General features: G+C 46.1%; 1 protein-coding gene across 1 annotated transcript in view; it reads right to left on the reverse strand.

Moving 5' to 3' along the window:
- Positions 1-1,120: 1,120 nt before the first annotated feature.
- FUCA2 (alpha-L-fucosidase 2) overlaps positions 1,121-22,264 on the reverse strand; it is a 48,880-nt gene continuing 27,736 nt past the window's right edge. Inside the window, exons 6-7 of the mRNA XM_075339805.1 lie at positions 7,872-7,977; positions 1,121-1,806 (exon numbers count right to left, since the gene is read on the reverse strand). Coding sequence (XP_075195920.1) covers positions 1,621-1,806; positions 7,872-7,977 — 292 coding nt within the window. The 3' untranslated portion in view covers positions 1,121-1,620. The remainder of the gene's footprint in view (positions 1,807-7,871; positions 7,978-22,264) is intronic.

Consider the following 22,264-nt stretch of genomic DNA (forward strand, 5'->3'; position numbering starts at 1 on the left):
GTGTGTGTTTTGCTAGCTGAGGCTGCAGAGTGTGTGTGTTGCTAGCTGAGGCTCAAATGTGTGTGTGTGTGTGTGTGTGTGTGTGTTTACTACAAGAAGAAGACATGCATGGGGCACATTACTACAAGAAGGGGACCTGCATGAAGCACATTACTACAAGAAGGGGACCTGCATATGGGGCACATTACCATATATATATATACACACACACACAAAAAAGGTACACATTTGTTATAATAGACAAAAGGAAAAATGTTCAAAAACAGTGATCCAAGGGTGTATAGAAAGAAAAAATGGTACAAATGCGGCCCCTCAAATTTTTTTTTTTCTGTGTGCGGCCCATATACCCAGCCGAGTTTGAGACCCCTGCTCTACCATTTTTTTTCCACCCCTTTTTAGGAATTCAATTGTTGAACCAATGTTCAAAAAGGGAGAAAAGCCTGTCATGTGCATGAGAACTGGTATTTGGTACCCAGTTTTCTATTACTGTATATTCATATAACAATACAGTATATGTTCCATAGAACTTGCACAGCTCTTAGGCTATGTGCGCACTAGAAATGAGAAGTTTCTCAAGAAAATTTCTTGAGAAACTTCTGGGAGTGAAAGATTTCCGGACCTCCGGAAAAAATCCGCACCAAATCCGCATGCGGATTTGACGCGGATTTGCCGCGGATTAGCCGCGGAATTGCCGCGGAATTGCCGCGATTTTCCCGCGGGTGGTTCCCTGCGGATTTCTGCAGGCTGTACTGCCGAAATCCGCAGGGTACCTGCGGAAATAATGGACATGTTCATTTTCTCAAGAAAGTTTCTCGAGAAATTCTTCTCGCGGAAATTTCTTGAGAAAAATCCGCACCAGTGCGCACAGCTTTTTTTTTTTTCCATAGAATTTGCTGGGAAATGTCTGCACAAAGATTGCAGATATTTCTCACAAATTTCCGCGGCAAATCCGTGGGTAAATCCGCGGGTAAAAAGCTCTAGTGCGCACATAGCCTTAGGCCTTAGCTAACACCTTGCTGGTCCTTACAAGATCGGAGTTGTACAGAACCATAACACAACAAGTTATGAAGTAAATGTAGAAAATGTAAATTTTAAGTATGATTGGTCAGTGTAACACAAATGAAAAATATGTTAGTTTTTATTTCATTGAAATATTTGATTGTGCAAAAATATTTAATCAAGTAGTTAAAACAATTTCCAGGCTTAGGTAATAATTAGAAATAAATTTATGAATCCTTATTGTCCAATAGCAGTTTAAACAATTAGGGTATGTGCACATGACAATACCTGCTGCGTCCTGGACATGGCAGGTCCTGACCTGCGGGCTGCGAGTCTCCTCTGCAGGAGACTGCAGCTGCTTGTGCCCACAATCTGGGCTCAGACAGTTGCGATCTCTCGCTGTGTCCTCCCTGCGGAGAACACTCACGTCTCCGCAGCAAAGGATTGACATGCTTGCGACTCGGGCAAGTCACTTTACGCTGCAGGCAATACACGCACAGTGAGCATGGGATTTCTAGAAATCCCATCTGCTGTGCTTGTACTGTACATCGCTGCATTTTGGATGCAGCTAAAACACTTTGCATCCAAAACGCTGTGAACCCTGATTGTGGGCATGCAGCCTTACAGAAATCCATGCTTTCTCTGGTGTCTAGGTGCTACAACAGCCTCATTCAGGTTAGTGATCTTCAGTACCCAGCCCCATTTCACTACCATTTGTGAAGGACCGAGTGCAGGCAGAGATACAATCATTCCTTTCTCTCCTAATGGAAACCATGTTAGTTTTTCTTCATATCCAACCAGCTGAACCTGAAATAAATCAAAGTATTAGAATTATGACATGAAAATGCTATTATTGTCAGGAAGATATCAAATGGTACTAGTGCAAAACAATAAATACAAACAGAAATAAATTAAAAATAGGTTTATTACAATTAAGGGATATTCAAGTCATAACTGCCAAACCATTGAGAACCCAAACATTAGAACTCCCACCACTGCCAACAAATGAGATCCCATATCACACATGAAATAAAAATCTGACCAGCACATCCAAACAGACAATTGTGAACAAATGCAAACCAAAAATGCAATATATTTCTAAAAAAAAAATACACAGCTTCACTCTAAAACACCAAGGTACGCAAACACTGAATATAGGAATTTTGGAATTGCATTACTGCTACTGAAAATAGGTTTTAAAAATGAGATACTTCACATATAAAATGGTCCGTTTAGGAGAGCCCAACAGCCAGCAACAAAGTGTATCTTTTTGTTGGGTCCCTAACCTAATATGCCACAATCCGGGCTAAAAGCTTACAATCTTACAATTTTATGGGTTGGCAGGCACCTACTTAAATTGAAATTGAAAACCACCTCAGGCTAGTGGAAGGCGTGCTTAGTCAATTTTTTAGATCTATGGTGTGGCAGTCATTCATGAGTGCTGCCAAAACATTTCTTGTCTATGGGACTGACAAAGTGAAGTTATTTCTGTATATTTATGTAAAAAAAAAAAAAAATACACATTTGGTTTCACCACGTCTGTAAGAACATGGCAAAAACTATGTCTTTTCATTGTACAGCTGATAAAAAAGTAAAATAAAAGTCATACATATATGAAAATTGTACCACTGATAACGTCCTCTTGTCCTGCAAAAAGTAAGCCCCCATACAGCTCCGTTAGCTAAAAAAAATAAAAAAGCTATAGCTCTCAGAATACAGCAATGCCAAAACAATTTTTATATATATATATATATATATATATATATATATATATATATATATAATTGTATTTATGGTATAAAAGCGGGAAAATATAAAAACACTATATCAATGTAGTATCAATAACAACTTCAACTTCTCCTGCAAAAAGCAAGCCCTCACATGACTCTGTCCCAGAAAAATAAAAAAACTACTGTTTTCAAAATTCAGTGATGTAAAAAAACTTTATTTTGCAAAAAAGCGTTTAGTGTGATAGTATTCAAACCTAAAAAAACTATATAAAACTGGTATCGCTGTAACCATAGTGACCTGAGGAATACGGCTGCCTAATCTTTTATACCACACAGTGTACGGCGTAAAAAATAAAGCCAATAATTCCACTGCTTTTGATTTGTTTATTCTGCCTCCCAAAGATTGCAGTACACAAGGCTCACATTAATCCTACACTTTACGCTGAGCGCTTACACTGGAGACTATGTATAAATCTCTGAAAAATGTGATTCAGACAAAATTCCAAATAGAAAATTCACTGTAATGAGGCAGAGAGTCCCTTCAAACTTTAATCTGGCCTGTGGTGCGGTGGTGTCCATTTTCTTATGCGCCTTTTTACGTAAGCACAAAAGTGCGATCATCAACAGTTTTGTTCACCTTTGAAAAGACTGACACAGCTGAACAGAAGTCAAATGGAGTCTGAAGTAATTCTGCTGCCTCATTATCGTGAATGGATCTGTCGGGGGTTTCACCTGAATCACGTATTTCAGAGATGTAGATGGAAACCCCAATGGAAGTGCTCAGTATAGAGCACAGGATAAATGTGAACTGATGCAAAATATTCTGTACCCCAAATTGCCACCAAATAGCATTCTACTCAACCCACAAAAACACAAGTCCCCACTCAGAGCCATTATCGGTTAACAGAAATATAGAGGGCTCCATGTTACAGGTAGGGCGAGGGCTCTGCAAAAGGGCTGTGGCTCCAATAAAAAAAAAAAAACAGCAAAATCTGCTATCCCAAATCCAAATGTCCCCTTCTCTTCTGAGCTCCACAATGTGACTAAACCACAGTTAGTGTCCACAAATTTGGAATTATTGTAGTCAAGAAGCCCACTTAATTTTTAGGCTATGTGTCTCCAGAAGCACGAGCTGGACACAATGGACGAGCACTACAATATACTGGGAGTGACCAAGGCTTATTTGCTATTTTTAATTCTGCAACATTGATTGAGTTTCACTCCACGGGTGTTTTCCAGAGATGAAATCATCACTACATCCGTAGAACTCCCAGAGAGGTGCAATTTCCAAAGTTTGGTCTTTTGAGTGGGTTTCTGCTGTTCTGGCACTTAGGAGCTCTGCAAATGGAGTCCGTAAACTATTCTAGGAATATCTGTGCTATAAAAATCAAATACCACTTCTTCCCTCACGAGCCCTACCATGTGGCCAAACAGTACTGTACTGTTACATCTGGAGTATTGCCACGTTCAGAAGAAATTGTGTAACATATTATGTGGACTTTTTTTTACATATTCCCCTTGTGAAAACTGGTAATCTGGAGTTAAAACATTTTAGTTGTAAACATGTAATTATTTTTTCTTCACAGCCCAATAGTGTAATATATTGTGACACACCAGTAGTGTCACTATTTTCACTGCACCTTTCGATGAATTCATTGAGGAGAGCAAATAGGGTCACTTGTGGAGGATTTCTGCTGCTCTGCCACTTTAGGGGCTCTGCCAATGTGATATGCCAGCCCCAAACCATTAAAACTAAATCTAAACTGAAATATGGTGCTCCTTCTCTAACGCTTTGCCTCAAAAGTAGTTTTCTACCACACATGGCGTACTGGTGAACTTAGGAGAAATTGCACAACAAACAGTATGGTGCATTATCTGCTATTATCCTAGTGAAAATGAAACACTTGGGGTTAAAGCAACATTTTTGTGGTAAAAATGTATTTGTTCACTTTCACAACTCATTGGGGGTTAACAAACCCCAAACATCTAGATAAATTCCTTTTTTCCCTTCCACACTGCTTTAGTTCCTTCTTCGACGTGGCTTTGAGCAGTTTAAGGGATGCAGTTTTTAGAATAATGCCACTTTTGGGTATTTTCTGTGACATACACCTCTCAAAATCACTTTAAATGTGATGTGGCCCCTAAAGAAAAAACCGATATTGTAAATTTTGTTGAAAAAATTAAACTTTGAACTCTTCTAACTTCCTAACCAAAAAAATGATGTTTTCAAATATTGTCCTGACATAAAGAAAACATTAGTAGAAGTTATTACCGTATTTTTCGGACTATAAGACGCACTCTTTTCCCCCCAAATGTTGGGGGAAAGTGAGGGGTGCGTCTTATGGTCTGAATATGGCTGCGGGCAATGAAGGTGCTGCATTGGAGCGGGTCATCGGGGGCATGAGCACGTCCATCCTTCTGCCCATCATCCCTCAGCGCTGAAGTCGGCGCTGACAGGTGGGCGGGGTGATGGACAGGGGGTGCGCGCATAATTAACAGCAGGTCCACGTGATCACCCCAGGCAACTACAGCCTGGAGTGATCATGTGTGCCTATATTCACTGCTCCCCGTGCATCATCATCAGCGCGGGGTACAGTGAATCAGTATACTCACTGGCCACGATCCCTGCAGCATCACGATCTCCTCCTGTCTGTGCCGGCCAGCTGATCTGTGACGTCATCGCTGTGCGCACCGCTAGTCTCCCCACAGGTCAGCTGACAGGTAGGCAGGAGGAGATCGCGATGCTGCAGACAACGGTGACGGCTCCACACTCCAGTGGCACTGCTGCTGGCACAGATGGGAGGAGGAGCGATGCTGCATGGAACAAGGAAAGGTGAGTATAAATGTTTATTTTTTTGTGTGCCACAGGATACAGGCCATATAGCAGGATGGGGTATATAGCAGGATGGGAGTATATATCAGGATGGATGCGGGTATATAGCAGGATGGATGGGGGTATATAGCAGCATGGATGGATGGAGGTATATAGCAGGATGGGGTATATAGCAGGATGGGGGTGTACAGCAGGATGGCAGTATATAGCAGGATAAGGGCATATACAAGGATGGCGCTATGTAGCAGGATGGGGGCTATACCATGATGGCGGTATATAGCAGGATGTGAATATATACAGGGTACATATATACAAGGATGGGGATCATATACAAGTCAGGAGGATCATTACCAGGATGGGGTACCTTAGTAGAGAATTTGGGGACATTACCTCCATAACAGAGTCAGTAGCAGATCCTCGACCCATAAGTGTGTTATGACCACATGTTTTGCTTAAAATTTTATTTTCCTATTTTCTTCAATTCTTTTACAACTTTTGTCCTCTCTCAAAAAGTAGCCATACTGCTTCTGAAGATAGTTTCCCCACCTTTATGAAATAAATAATGGCTGCTCATTGCATGAGACTCTTTACACTAAATGATAGACTAAATTTACTACCGTGTAAGTCCCCGTGAGGCATTTTCGTGACAGATCTTTTATTCCAGGGAAATCCGCTGTGTAACATCAGCACTGGCCCACTTACACTATCGATTTTCTCTTTAAAAAAAAGAAACACCTAATGTATATGCTGTAATTATCTGATCTGAAAATACAGCCAGATTATTTGCTGTTTCTGCATTTGGTGAGAATAAAACCTAAAAATTTGTATGGGCTGTAAAAAATAAAATTAAAAAGGTCAATTCACTGCACAAAGCACAACAATACTGTAAAGGCAAATCCCCCAAAAATCATAGATAAAAACATATCTTATAATGTGTGGAAATTCTTTTATATAATGCTTCTCATGTCACATATGGTGTTGTTAGTTGGCATTTCCATGCTCTAACCCATTTGAATAAATTACAGTACTTAAACTAATAAAGAAAAATTTATATAAAAAAAACAATTTCCTTAAGGTTAGGTCAGGTAAATGGCATATCAAAGAGGATAAAGTTGAACAGAACTTATATCAATATCAAGACGCATACTGTATGTGTTCATATGGCTCCAATAAAACAGTATGAAAAATGTGTAAAAGGTGAGAAACAGGATAATTAGCCTTACGCCATGCGAGATCTTATCTTTTTTACAGCCATATTCAGCCTGGCAGTAAAAGCACTTTTATATCACATCAAGTGAATGGGAAATATTTTATGGTGCAACATACACAAAAACCTAATTAAACTATGATTGTTTTAAATTCTTTGCCAATCAGCAACATACTGTATATCCCATTTTTTCTGGCCCACTAATAAAAGTAACCTTTAATCAAAATAAAAGTAAAATATTTCAATTGTCCTGAGTGAGCAGATGTACAAGGTGTTTTAAAACCACAGGGCCACTGGGTGCCGAAAAGATCATATAGCAGAAACTGACCCAAACTCTCTTTTTATGAAATTGCATTTAATGTGATTCCACTTTGTCTGTCGTTGGTACACTTAGGACACTACTAAATTAAAATGAACTCTATCTCAGTCCCTCATGCTTCGCAGCAACAACTGTCAGCAGGGGTATGAGATTACCATTAAAGCCAGTATTCAATTGAGACTTTTGTAATATAGGTTGTGATGAAAAATGTGCTAGCACTACTTAAACCAATCATGTTTTGATATAATATGATTGACACATGAAAGTATCCACTCTCAATAAGTAGGAAAACCGTCAGAAGCTGAGGATTTCTGTGCATGGCTTTGCCACAAGTGTCTAGCCTTCTCTAAAAACAGTGCAAGCTCATGCTATTATGTGAAAGTTGGATATTTGAATTCTGATCTGTATCATGGTTACATAAACTTTAAGTCTAAAATTGATGTAGCACACAGTGTGATCAATTTGTTTGAGCCCATCTGCCAGCAACAAGGAAACCTCTGCGGATGAAACCTTCACTAACAGACATAACTACCCTGAGCCTAGACCTACAAATTTAAAGAACAGGTAGGATCCAGCGCTAATTAAAAACTGCTTTGGACAGATGTGAGAAATGGTCAGCCAATATAGTGGCAGTCATTTACCCAAAACTGCAAAAAGTTACATTTACAAGCAACTTCATTTCTTGCTCATACACTTAAGATGAACTGATTTACATGACTAGGCTGCATCGAAAACACTAATAAAAAAAACACAAAAACAGAACCCCTCCAAGAAATCACCGACCTCTGTCTTGCCACCAGGTATGGGTTCTCCAAGGGTTATTTTCCAATTGGTGGGCCACTCCAGGAATATAGCAAACACTGATTGCTCTTGAGATCTACATGTATACCTGTTGAATAAACGCTGCATTAACAGTTTCACCCAAATATAATAGCTTTCCATACAATAATATACGTAATAATGTTACGTTTTGTAATTGTATTTAAAATACATTGTAGTTTGGTCAGCAGTATTCAGATATATATGGTAGAATAGACCTTGTTCTGAATAGTCCATCATTTCTGTCAGACTACAATGTGATCACATCTGTAATCTTCCTGCCTAGAGCATACAATCATGCCTGGTCAGCTTCACACCAGTCATAAGATCAAAAGTGGAGGATATGTGCTGGCGATATACACTATTGATAAGCTCCACAAGTTGTCTGTCGGAAGAGCTGAAAAGCAGAGATCCTAATAACATCATTCTTGATGCCTGGTATCCCTACAGCTGGACACCCTGAGAAGCACATAGTGTGTATATTGTCAGTGCTGATCTTCACCTTTTGAGCCCCAAAACAGCGCAGCCAGTGTTACCGACACCATAGGGATTTCATAGACAGAGTATACTGCTGACATTGTACATTTCTTTAGCTAGTAGATCATGGAGCCACTGAATCTGACACCATGAATAGAGCGTATAGATTATATATTACCTGTACAAGTATTGTAGTCTAACCAAGCTCTCTCAACATGTCAGATACACTAGCACCATCATTTACTAGCTAAAGAGATGTACAGTGCCAGTTGCACTGTTCAAAAGACTAAGAGAGATGTACGGAACTGACAAAATACACATTCTATGTGTTCCCTAGGGTGTCAGGAACCTTGGCTTTACTGTTCAAAAGATCAAGAGACAATTATGGGACATCATCACACCAGGACCAGAAGGGACTCAACAGGTTGAAATTGTTATTTTACAATATGTCCTACCCTTGGGTAACTGTATGATCCTGGAATACCTTTTAAAACCTCTCTCTCTTTCAGTGGCTTTAATTTTTTTTTTTTATTTTATTTTCATTTTGCGCCTCTGGCAGCCAGGACAATTTTCACACTTCTAACATGTACAAACAAAATCTAAATTAAAAAATAAAAAGGTAGACACTTGGCACAATGATAAAATGTCAAACACCACTTTATATGAAAAAGTACTGTAGCACCTCTGAGGTACCAGGTGCGACAAGTGTAACCCGTGGAAATCCAAACCCCGGAATATCCGTGCCAGAGTCAACGCACCAGCATCTTCAGGCCACACACACAACCCCAACGTCAAACTGGGAGACTGCCTAGTGCCAGGTAAAAGGGGAGGGCACTAATTGGATAGTAGCCACCCAACTTGAGGGAGAAACCCAGCGAGGGGGAGGGGCCAGTGGTCAGTTGGAAAAGGCGGGAGGAAGTGGTGTGCGGTCTGTTAGGGAGAGGTGAAAGAAGCAGTCTGTCGGGAGAGTCTGTCAGAGGAGTCAGTCAGAGAATGAGGTGAACGAAGGAAGTGAAGGAGAGGAGCAGTAGTCTAAAGGAGTAGAAAGTGGAAAGTACTGAAAAGACCTGCAGTAAGAATGGAGTGCTGTAAAAGGAGTGAGAACTGTGGAATACGGAACGGGACTCCAGGCACTATGGGTTACCTGTGGAAGCAGCAGATTCCAGGTACCACGGAGGCCCTGTGGAAGTTTGGAACCAAGGCTCACGGGAGTCAGCACAAGGTGGGGTGCAGACCCTAGGACAGTGAAACACTTTATGGTTAGCTGTTAACTCTGCCGGGCAAGAAGATCTCCAGGGTCCATCGCCAACCCAAAATGTCTGAAGCACAAGCAGCAAAGTGGGAATCGGGGACTGAACCCCTTAAATCAGTGGTGGGGAACCTTTTTTCTGCCGGGGGCCATTTGGAAATTTCTGCCAACCTTCGGGGGCCGCACAAAATTATCAATGTGAAAATGAACCAACTATATTTGGTCAAACAGTTAATTAACTCACCCCTACTGTGGCGGCCGGAGCGGCTTCTCTCTGATGCGGCTGTGATGTTCGGTGATACTTATATTGCTTCTCTCTTTTCCAGGTTTGTCACGGTCTGGAGCGCAGGCAACTCTTTGTGATAATAAGATTGGTAGACTATATACATCACACAACAGACACAGGGACTGGAGTATATAAATCACAGGAGACACATACATGGCTGAAGGGGCTGTTGGCATATACATCACATAGGAGATGCTGGGACTGTTGTATATACATCACAGCAGACACCTACATCACAGGAGACACTGGGGGCACACACATCACACGAGGGGCTGGGCACATGTATATGCCCCCAGCCCCCTCCTGTGATGTATATGCCCCAGCCCCCTCCTGTGATGTATATGCCCCCAGCCCCCTCCTGTGATGTATATGCCCCCAGCCCCCTCCTGTGATAAATATGCCCCCAGCCCCCTCCTGTGATATATATATATATATATATATACATATATATAAATATATATAACTTTCAGCCTCTTCTTTGATGTATATGCGCCCAGCCCCACCTGTGAGGTATATGCCCCCAGCCCCTCCTGTGAGGTATATGCGCCTAGTCCCTCCTGTGAGGTATGTGCTCCCAGCCCTTCCTGTGAGGTATACGCCCCCAGCCACTCCTGTGATATGTATGGCCCAAGCTTATCCAATGTGATGTATATACCCCAGCGTGTGATGTATATATCACAGGAAGGGTTGGGGCATACATCTCACAGCAGACAGTGGGGGCATACACATAACAGGAGACACTGGGGCATATCCATGACAGGAGGGGCTGGGAGCATATACATAAAAGGAAATGCTGGGGGCATATACATGACAAGAAGGGCTGGGGACACACATTACTTGGTTACAGGGAGGCATAAGCATTGCTGTGGGGCAAAGACAGCACTGGGAGGGCAGCACAGAGAGCACTGGGAGGGCAGCACGGGCATCACTAGGGGGGCACACAGACATCACTAAGGGGGGCACACACAGACATCACTAAGGGGGGGCACACAGACATCACTTAGGGGGGAACACACAGACATCACTAAGGGGGGGAACACACAGACATCACTAAGGGGGGGAACACAGACATCACACAGACATCACTAAGGTGGGGGCACACACACATCACTAAGGGGGGGGCACAGACATCACTAGGAGGACACTGGGGGGACACGGACAGCACTTGCAGAGCACAGACGTCACTAGGGGGTACACAGCACTTGGGGTGATATGCAGCACTGGAGAGAACACAACACTGGGGGTGATCACTGGGGAGGCTGCACACAGCACTGCAGAGGGCGCTGGACTGAAGAAGGGGCAGAGAGCGGGCGGCACACCGCGCTGGGTGCTGCACACAGCACTGATGGGGAACGCTGCACCGGAGAGCGGGCGCCACACAGAGCCTGGGAGCAGGCAGCACTCAGCGCTGTGAGCTATACACAGCACTGATGTGGGCTCGCTGCACCGGAGAGCGGGCACCACACAGAGCTGAGGAGCAGGCGGCACAGAGCACTGACTGGTGCTCGCTGCACCGGAGAAGAGGCGGAGAGCGGGCGGCACACAGAGCTGAGGAGCAGTCGGCACAGAGCACTGACTGGTGCTCGCTGCACCGGAGAAGAGGCGGAGAGCGGGCGGCACACAGAGCTGAGGAGCAGGCGGCACAGAGCACTGACTGGTGCTCGCTGCACCGGAGAAGAGGCGGAGAACGGGCGGCACACAGAGCTGAGGAGCAGGCGCCACAGAGCACTGACTGGTGCTCGCTGCACCGGAGAAGAGGCGGAGAGCGGGCGGCACACAGAGCTGAGGAGCAGGTGGCACAGAGCACTGACTGGTGCTCGCTGCACCAGAGAAGAGGCGGAGAGCGGGCGGCACAACGGTGAAGCTACTTTGGGACGGAAGCGCAGAGCCCGCCCACAAAGTAAATCCTGAGCACGCTGGCACCTGCCAGCGAAAGAGCTCATTGGTGCGCGCAAGCAGCGCTTGTGAAGATTTAAAGGGCCGGCGGCCGTTAAGACCACGGCGTGGCTGGAGCACTGCCGCCCCTGGGAATCTGCCTGGGGGCCTCACAAAAGGTCATGGCGGGCCGCATGTGGCCCGCGGGCCGGATGTTCCCCACCCCTGCCTTAAATAGTCCAGGCTGCCTGCAATAGGACCAAGACAGAAACAGAGGGGATCCCAAGTAGCTCTAGGCCATGGGAGCCCATCAACAACAAGTGTGCACGGAGGACAGCCAACCCAGGTCACAGCTGGGACGGAGAACAAGGGGAGCGGATACACCTGGGACTGGCACCTGCGAGTTCAGGTACCACCACAGCAAAGAAAACAAGGCAAGTTTAACTAAAACACTGGTGTGGACTTATTCCTTCACGGCGTGCACTCACATAGACTGTTTTCCCACTACAACCCCCATCATTCACTGCTAGGGCCTGTCCCTGCTTGTGGAGGGCTCTAACCATCCAGGATGCATCACTTCATCAGCCCCAGCAGAAACCTGTAGCGACGGCCCGAAATAACCTGGCCGCACACCGCAAGTGGCGTAGTCAACAAAAACTCTTATTTTTATTTTATTTTATTTAAAACCACCATTTATTTACTCCAAAAGACACCACCAGGATCATGGAACCGGACGCTTCCACGGCTGACGTCCCTGGACTAGTCCGGCAGGGGTTCTGAGTCCCCCGCCCCTGGGGCGGGCGTGTCAACACCTTCATGTCATTTTTTGTCAAAGTGAATTTTTGTCTTAAAAGTATATGAATGTATTTTAGTGGCTAAAAAAAAGTGTGCCCCAAACAGAAAATTAGGTATACAACAGCTCCTTAAAATAAATGTTAATATTCGCAGAGTCCATACATAACATTTAGGTCTGTGTGTAAATTTTTGTATTTTTTTTTTATAAAATCATCAAAACTGAAAATATAAAAAATTGGTTAAACACTGGAAAATTCAAATCTGAAATGGATACATAACTTTACAATACCTTTATCCTTCCTTTTTCTTGCCACATTGTACTTTTGATTAAAAGTAAGTCAATATGTTTTGAATTTAGAAAGATAAAAATAACTGAATCTTAGAAACAATTTTAAAAACTGTGTACTTTTGACACTTTTAGACCCTGTGCGCACGCTTCGGATTTACCACGGATTTTGCCGCAGAGTTGCTGCAGAAAATGTCTAACATTACTGCAGTCATTCCGCTGCGGAATTAATGAGCGTGTCACTTCTCTTCCGCAGGTACCTGCGTTTTTTGCCATAGATAATGGTAAAAATCCGCAGGGACCAACTTGCGGAAAATCCGCGGTAAATCCATGGAAAATCTGCACAAAATGCACAGCAAACCGCTGTAAAACCGCATGCGGATTTCGTTGCGGTTTTAATGTGTTTTTTTTTACCGCGGGTGCAGGATTCTTTAATAGGGTCTGTTTTTTTCCTAAGCAAAAGGCACTTTCTAGTGCACACATAGCCTTAAAGTGTCTACCTTTCCTAGCCAGGTCATATGTCATCTATCCATGCAGGGTGGCAACTCCGTAACCAGGAATGTACAAAACACGTCCTGGTTACATTTCAGAGTGGATCGCAGCTACAGCAATGATTCATGGTCCAATTAAAGCTGTTATTCTGCTGCAGATATACCCTAACAAAATAGTATGACAAATTTTAGTTTTTGTTGGTGACATTTTGAGGTTTATGAAACCTCTTTATTGCCTTTTAGTAAATTTTTAAGCAAAAATATTATAAAAAACAATTTGGGCTTTTTTCTTAATGGTGTTTACTGGCAGGGATAAATAGCATATTTGTTTTATAGTTAGGGTCCTTATAGACACAGAAATACCAACCAAATCTGTATCATTTATTAATAATTTCTTTCTCATAATAAAATTGCATTAAAAAAACAAAACTTTTTTTGTCCCCATATTGTAAGAGCCATAACTTTTTTTTTTATGATGAGGGTGTATATGTTGTTACTTTTTGTGATACAAACTATCATTTTAGTTAGTTTAAATTTTGAGCTCATGACTTTTTGCTGATTGCTATTTATTATTTCTAGAGACAAAATGACCAAAACATAAAAGGCAAACCAAAAAAATATGCAAATCGAGGAAGTAGCTGGTGTTGCTAAGATCTACAAATTATGCCCTTTTTAATCATCTATCACCAATCTGCAGCATGTGAGAGGGGCATAATAGCAAAATTGAAAGCAAGGGTTTTTTTTTAGCCATATGAAACCTCAAAAATCAGATCAAGTCTTGAGCTATTATTGTGTGATGCTTTCTATTTGTTGAAATGCCAGTTATCACCACTAGTTGCAAACTTTAGAGCACAGAATCCTTGAAATGAGAGACCTTAGTTTATCACTGACAGATCACTACACATGTAGGCCAAAGTGTTAACACTGTTGAACGCTGCGAGTCCCAGTGGTTGAGAGAATAACAAACTGAATTAACAGCAAAAACTGTAAAGAAGTGAACCTCTGCATGGATCGTCAGATTAGAATAAATAGCACGTAGTGATCCATTCTGGACTGCAAGTGAAATTAGATGTCACATACCAAGCCTAAAGGCATTAAACAATGTCTACACAAACCATCAGAAAGCGTTTACAAGATATTGGGCTATGAGCCAGAAGTCCAGCTACCAGTGCTTGACGTCAGCCCACCCCCCTCGTAGAACATCATGGAGCAACGCAAGATGGCAATGAAGGCAGGAATGGAGGTCTATCCTCTTCAGCGACTTCCAGTTTTGTTTTCGATGTAAGGATAGCTGGAAATTTGTCTAGACACCATGTAGGAAATATAATTTCACACTGGTTCTACAACTAATGTTGTTGTTGGGTGGCATAATGTATGGTATACATTCCAGGTACACTAACAGCTTGACGTGACCTTGATTTGGCCATGGAACTAGTGGTACTGCCATTCCTACAAAGTGTCCGAAAAGCCATTTTTCAAACACAATGCCAGACCGCATGTTGCTCATGCTACTGTGAGCAGCCTGCATGGCCTAAACATTCTAATGTGGCCTGCAGCGTCTCCGCACTGGTCTCCCATTGAGCACATCTGGGGAGCAATTAGTCAGCAATTGCAAAAATCTGCCAGCTGCAGATCTTGATGATTTCTGTGCCCAAGTGTGTTCAGCATGGTAGAACATTTTTCAGACAACCATTAATAATCTCGTTTATAGCAACTAAGGTGTGTAAGTAGCACATAAATTGGATGATGAATACATCAAGATGTTTGAAAATTTTGTTTCCATTTTGTATCATTTGCACTTCTCCTACTTAGGTATGCAATTTTAATGTTGAGGATTTCATTTGACCTATTTTGTCTTTTTAGCCTGGATAGATATGCTAAAAAAGACAAACACATTAGCATGTAAACACCATGAAACATAATCAGTCTCTAGAATTGAAGTCCCCTGTTTCCATCTGTAAGTTAGCAACTAGAGCTACTCGAACGCCCCAAAACCCGGGACCGGCGGATAACTGACAGATTTAAAAATAAGTCCAATCCGCTCCGGAATCCAGTGCCCATATAAGTCAATGGGCACCAGAATCCAGAGATTAAAAACGTCTGTGGAGGGGGTAGGAGGGCGCATGGTCTACTCACCAAGGCAGTGTCATGGCGGCACACTACTTTCGGGTCACGCTTTTACCTTTTGGAGCCGACAATTCAATATTCACTACTTTGCCCGCCCACCGGCTCGTGTAATTGGTTGCAGTTAGAAGCGACCCCACCCTGACTAGCAGCGTGTCACCTGACTACAACCAATCACAGGTGTCAGGACAGCCGGTGCTCGGGGAAAGCAGTACAAGTGGCTGCGCGTCAGTATGGTGGTAGCAAATAAACAAATAAAACAATAAGCAGCACAGATATAGCGCCAGCTGTCGTGCTGTATCTGTGCTGTGTATCCAGTGCCCACAGTCACACGTGCGAGGCTTTGCCATGGCAGACTGTCGAGTCCCTCACAAGTGTGATTCTAAGAGAAACCGCATGCGGCTTTTTTTTATTTATATAAATAATAATTAAAAAAAAAACGACGTGCGGTCCCCCCCAGTTTTCATCCCCAGCCATGATAACACCAGCTGGGGGCTGGTATTCCAGCCCGCAGCCGCCCGTTATTGCCGCATCTATTAGATGTGACAATCCCGATGCTATACCGGCTCTTCCCGGTGGCATGATGCGGTGCCAATCGGGGTAATGAGAGGTTAATAGCAGCACCCAGCTGCTACTAAACCCTAGCTTTATGATGGCACAGGCATCTATCAGATACCTGCATCACACAAACCTGTAAATAAACACAGACACAGAGAAAAATCCTTTATTTGGAATAAAGTACAAGACGCACCCTCCTTCACCACTTTATCAACCCCCAACACACCCTGCAGCTCCGACGTAATCCACACAAGATCCCAAGATGGCACATCCAGCACTGCTAGATCTCAGAGCGAGCAGCCGTAGAGAAGACTGCAAGCTCGGAGTGTAGCCTATTACTGAGCTGCGATAAGCAATAACTGCAGCAGAGACTGTCACAGGCTGGTGGCGCGTCAGCCTTGAACCAATCACAGATGAGATTACAGCCGGTGGGCGGGAAAAACATGGAAAGTTGTGTGCGTGCGATGGACAGTATAGGAAGTGAATGAGCGAACCGGAAGCAGTGTGCCGCCATGACACCGAGTCTCGGTAAGTATGAAACTCTCATTTATTTCTTGTTTTGTTTATTTTTATTAATTGCCGAATCCGGATCATGCACTTGGAATCCCGTGCCCGAATCCGGCACACAGGTAGTACTGAAACCGCACGGATCCGGACTTTTACAGTCCGGATCCGCTCAGCCCTATTAGCAACACATTATATACAGAATTCAACATTTCCGAGATTTTTCAAGTCACTAAAGAAAACAATTTAAAGCGCTGGAAGGAGCCCAAAAGTGTTTTGGTATAGGTCTTAATCATGGTAACCATGATTAAGGTCTAGGCTGAAACAAGTTGGTTTCTTTTACTCATGGATTGATGTTCAACATGACCAACCTTTTGTTGCTTTAAATGGATAAATAAAGGTGAAGTTTTCTTACACATCTTTTGTGCCCAGTCCTTCCAGCACTAAAAATTGTTTTCTCCATGGATCTTTTACCTGGCCAAAGTGTCCGAGCTGCGGATCAGTGACTGGGACCAGGGTCGAGGAGGTGAGCTGATATTCTGGTGGTTTGTTTTTTTTTCAAGTGACAGGGTTTTTTTGTGTTGTGGTACAGTAGTTGTTGACTAAATTTGTAAAAATGGAGCACCTGCTTCGTGTATTTGGAACACAGTAAATAAAAAAAGAAGGATTTTTGTGTACTCACCGTAAAATCTCTTTCTCTGAGTCTTCATTGGGGGACACAGTACCATGGGTTATGCTGCTGTCACTAGGTGGCTGACACTAAGTAAACAGAAAAAGTTAGCTCCTCCCCAGCAGTATAACCCCTGAGCCGGAGGCGGGCTCAATCAGTTTAGTGCACAAGCAGTAGGAGGAGAACCAAACAATCCTGGATAAAACAAGGTAAAAACTATGACCAATAGTCGTGTGACCAGTGGCCTGGGGAAATGGCCACTGGGGTAACAGACAGGTAATATATAACAAATAACACAAGTAGGGTGGGTGCTGTGTCCCCAAATGAAGACTCAGAGAAAGAGATTTTACGGTGAGTACACAAAAATCCTTCTTTCTCTATCGTTTCATTGGGGGACACAGGACCATGGGACGTCCAAAAGCAGTCCCTGGGTGGGAAGAAAAACCATCACCGGAGATAGGAAGGCAACCGCTTCCCCCTGTCGGGCTTGCGCCAGACCTACAAGCACCTACGTTGTTACAGGTGTGCCACTGCCACCCGCAAACCTTACTCCAAGACTGGCCGCTGCCGAAGCTTGGGTGTGACCCTGGTAGAAACTAGTAAAAGGTATGTCGACTAGATCGGGTGGCGGCCCAGGGGACCTGGTCGGTCGACGTCTGGAGTCCAATCGTCCAAAGGGTACCCCTTGCTCGGTAGACCGCGGCAGAAGTCCGCCCTTCATGCGATAGTCTTCACATATGGAGGAATGGATCCATGTGAAAATTCTGGCCCCTGGCGCCGGCATGCGCCCCTTGGGAACAGGTGGAGGGATGGACTGACTGTCGGTGTAACCGAAAAGTCTGGCCTGCAGACATGTAAGACTGAGGGCTCGTACCAGTTCAGGAACGAACTAGGCCCCTTTCCGGCTGAGAGAGGAGACTAGAACCGAAAACCGAAAACTAAACACCTCTTCTGGAAGGAAACAGCGAGCTGCCTTGGACAGAAACGAAGAGTTCTGGCCGGAGCCTCCCCTTGTCCTGCTGGAGGAGCCGGAAAAAAAGGGGGGAAAAAACGACAAGAGGGCTGTCCGCCCTGATGCCGTCTGTAACAACGAGATGGCCACGAGGAGCCCACCTATCAAAGCAGGTGGAAGCCGGGAGAAAAAGGGGTACCTTGAACGAACCCAACACTGGAATAAGGACCCACGTCCTTAGTGAACGATGATACAGCCGAGCCAGATGGACGCTTCTCTGAGCGAAGGCTCTGATTGGAGGACGGGAAGTGAAAGGACTCTGAAAAACCGAAGCGAAACGGGCCGACACCTGGCCGATACAGGGACGCGCGAGAGGGCCGCATTCGGATCTGACTGGAAGAATGCCAGCAAGAAGGAGGGAAGATGTGGTCCTCACCCGCCGGGGGAGCTCTTCCCGAGTGGAAATAAATCCTGGAGGAAACTGGATTCCCGGCCCTCAACATTGTCTGTAATCCTCTTGTCAACAGACCTGACCGAGGCAGCACCCGGGATCCACTGGTGAAGGCCGTCGAACTTGGGACTTCTGAGTCCTGATAGAAGAGAGGGGCCCCGACACGGAGAACTTGGCGGTCGGGAAGGAGCCCCGGGGCCTCCGTGAGGAGTTGAGTAGGCTATGCGAACTATGCTCGCCTGGGCCACTCCAGAGGCATCGTTGCCTTGGTCCATCCTGAGAACCCTCGAGACCATGGAAAGCCGCGGGAAGATGCAGGAGAGCCTGAACAGGCTACACGACCGGTCGAGGGCGTCGTCACCTAGTCCAGAGCAGGTGGCACACTCGAAGCACCATTGACTTGAAAGTTGGAACGGAAGAACAATAGGTCCACGACTGGAGGTCTTCCCTCGCCAGGGATCTGACTGGTGACTTCCCTGTTGAGGAGCCCTTTTCCTAAGGGAGGTCTTTTCTACCGAGAAAATCGGCCGTCCAAACGTCCATGCTAGGTGATGTACTGCCAAGACTAGCGAGTTAAGGGACCCGACCCAGAGCAAGATCTTCCTGGCCTCTTCCCTTGCCATGACACTCTCTGCGTCTTCCTGGTGGATGATGCACGTCACCGCTGTGGCATGGTCCGACTGGAACCTGACTGGGCAACCCCGACCTAGAGAAGAAATTGTAACCGGGCTAACCGGATGGCTCTGGTTTCCGGAATGTTGAAAGGGAGACAACGCTCTAGGGCTGTCCCTCGGGACCGTGCCGAGGAATGGTGGGGTAGCATACCCTAGCACGGGAGACTGGTGACAGTTGATAATATCCTCCAGAGGAGGAAAGGGAAGCTTCCCAAGGGACGGTATCGAAGACTGGTCCGCTATGAGGAGATTGGCGGATCACCCGCGAAGACGGAACCCTTTTTGTCTCCGATCTTCAGTGTGGTCCGCTGGAGAGTCAGGGATGAAATCTGGTAAGTGCACCGTCGCTATCACCGCCACAGACTGCCGAGGACTCGCATAGCCAAAACGGGAGCGGGTGGCAAGGGTACGCGGAACTCTGTTCCAGGAAGGAAACTATTCCTGCGTGAGGAGTAGCTACTCCTGAACGGGCTCGAAAAAAACGTGCCTAAGGGATGATGGACCGAGCCGGGGTCTGGGAGGACTCCTTCCGGTATCTCAGCTACCCTAGTAGCGAAACAGTGGATATGACAGTCTAAACCTCAAGCGAGGATCCTTGAAGGGAGAACTCTGGGCCTCACGGCCGTACCTGGGCGTAGAGAACCTAGCAGCTCTGTATAGCAGGATGCGCAGGGACAGTGATCCCTGCAAGCGCCCCTATAAAAACTGGAACGGTCCACTGCCACGCAAGGCGGAGGGGCTGTTGGAGGGATAGAGGCTTCACGACGGGTGCAGCGTGAACGGGCTGGGACCTAGTGTGAGGGGACGATCCTGATGCATCTGGGACGATGCAGGGAAAGGGATGTACCCTTCCCTTACGTAGTCTAGGGGAGAAGTACTCTACCCTGACGTAGCCAAGGGGGGCCACTGGACTCGCCTATCTCCAGAGGGGCGTTCCCTAAAGTCGGAAGGGAAGTCAGCGACTTCCTAGATGTCGAATCTGCGATCCTGATCCCGAGTCAGAGGTCTCGACGGGTGGACACACTGATGGTAGAGGCTCAGGCCGAGCCGCAGGCAGACCCCAGGCTTGTGAAGAGAGGGTACTCACAGAAGATGATAACCAGTCCTGGGACGGCATAGGTGGAACGTGGTCCGCTGCGTATGGTGTCCGCTGATTCTCTGAGGGATGCCACGTTCGGGACGAGAAACCCGGAGGAACACAGGCGGGTCGACTACAGGGTGGGGTGCCCCTTCCTTTCGGAGCCCCTTTCTAGAAGGGGTAATGACAATGAAAGGACTTACCACTGGTAAGCATCGAGTCCTGGGATTATCCGTGATAACACAGTCACACGGCGAACTGGATTCCACTGAAAACCGCAGGGGCCTGCCATCTCCGTCTCTGCAAGGTGGACCGCCCCCTCTCTCTAGAGCCCTTTGGGGGAATGATAATGACAAAAAACCCGACTTACTGCTGGTAAACGCCGTGTCTGGTAGATGTCTGTGATCAATCAAAGACTCCAGCGTAGCATGGCCATTCCCTCCGAAACCCCTTTGGAGAAGGGAATAATGACAATGACATGACTGTGATCACGCGGTAACTCGGCGAACTCTGGATGTCCCCCGAGCACATCAAGGGTCCGCTCCAAACGTCTTAACGGAGACCTGGGTGCACGGAGAGAAGAGGGGCTGTCCGTAGCCTTACGGCCTGACTCACCGTTTCTAGCATGCTATTCGTCCTGCGCCAAAACATCCAGGTCCTGCTCGGAGTCCAGCGGAGATGGAAAGCCTGGGCCAACACCCGAGAGGTCGTAAGACTACCGTAGGAAGGGCAGTTTGGACCTGGGGAATAAGGTGGAAAAACTGGGGGGCCACGAAAGACGAGACCTGGCGGGTCCGCTTCTAGCCTAGGAAAAAGGTCCCTGGTATGGGACTCGTCTCCCCGAGGGAATTGCGCCGTTCTGTGGATGGTATGACCGAGCATCGGCGGGGGACGGGTGCGTGCGCACGAACCCGAGGGACGTCAGCGAGGGAATATATGGCCTGAGATAGGGCGTTAACCAGCCGGCAGCGATAATACAGGGGCGTGCGGTGCCAGGGGCTGCGGTAGCTGTCAACACTAATCTGACATTATGTGGGGGAAATTACCATTAAGGGAACCGCAAACTTGCGCTACCGGTCCCAAATAACTAAAAACTCAGCTCTGAGAGCTCTATATACTAACCCTATTGGGATGTGGTGCTAAGCCCGAAAACAGTACCTGAAGGGGGTAATATATAATGTACAAAACACAAGCCCTGATAAAAACCCCACTGTATTTAATAAACATGGAAGACTTGGGTCTATTCTTCCCTGATATACGGGCTGCTGCAGCGTCAGCAAACCGCATACCGGGAGACTGCCATAAACCCCCTTTTTTTTTTTTTTTTTTTTCCAATGAACGCTGAGGAGGCTGGAGGCGGGCCCAGGAGAGCGGGAAAAAGCATCCACCGCCCCCACTGTGATGCCTGGGGCTGAGCGGAGGGCGGAGACGGAGCGGCCGGCGGCCAATAGCGCTGCGGCGGGGGGCGGGCCTGGGACGCCGGAGACAGGGCCGAAGCCGGGGCCTAAATTTTGAAGTAGCCGGCGCAGGAGAAGGTAGAGACCGGCGGTTCTACCTGCGGGAGCGGCAGCGCGGCAGCGATGTCCGGGCACCGGCCGAGCCCTGCATGTGTGGATTCCAGCGCCGGATGGGGACGTTGCCGGGGCGCCCGGTGAGTAGGCCCGGACCGGGGCCTATATTTTGTAACCGCCCGGGAGAAGGTAGGAGGGGTTGTCCTACCTGGTCGGCGGCGTCGCCTCTGCCAGTGTGCAGGCGTGGAGCTCTGCACCTGTGTCCGTGTGCTCCTCACACCGGAGGACTGGCTGCGGGCCGCAGGAGAAGAATGAGGCAGGCAGGCAGGCAGGGAGGTGGACGCCGGTGGGGGCAGAGAGCCCCTCTGTAGTGAAG

This window comes from Anomaloglossus baeobatrachus, chromosome 3 (assembly GCF_048569485.1).
Source record: "Anomaloglossus baeobatrachus isolate aAnoBae1 chromosome 3, aAnoBae1.hap1, whole genome shotgun sequence".
Classification (NCBI taxonomy): domain Eukaryota; kingdom Metazoa; phylum Chordata; class Amphibia; order Anura; family Aromobatidae; genus Anomaloglossus; species Anomaloglossus baeobatrachus.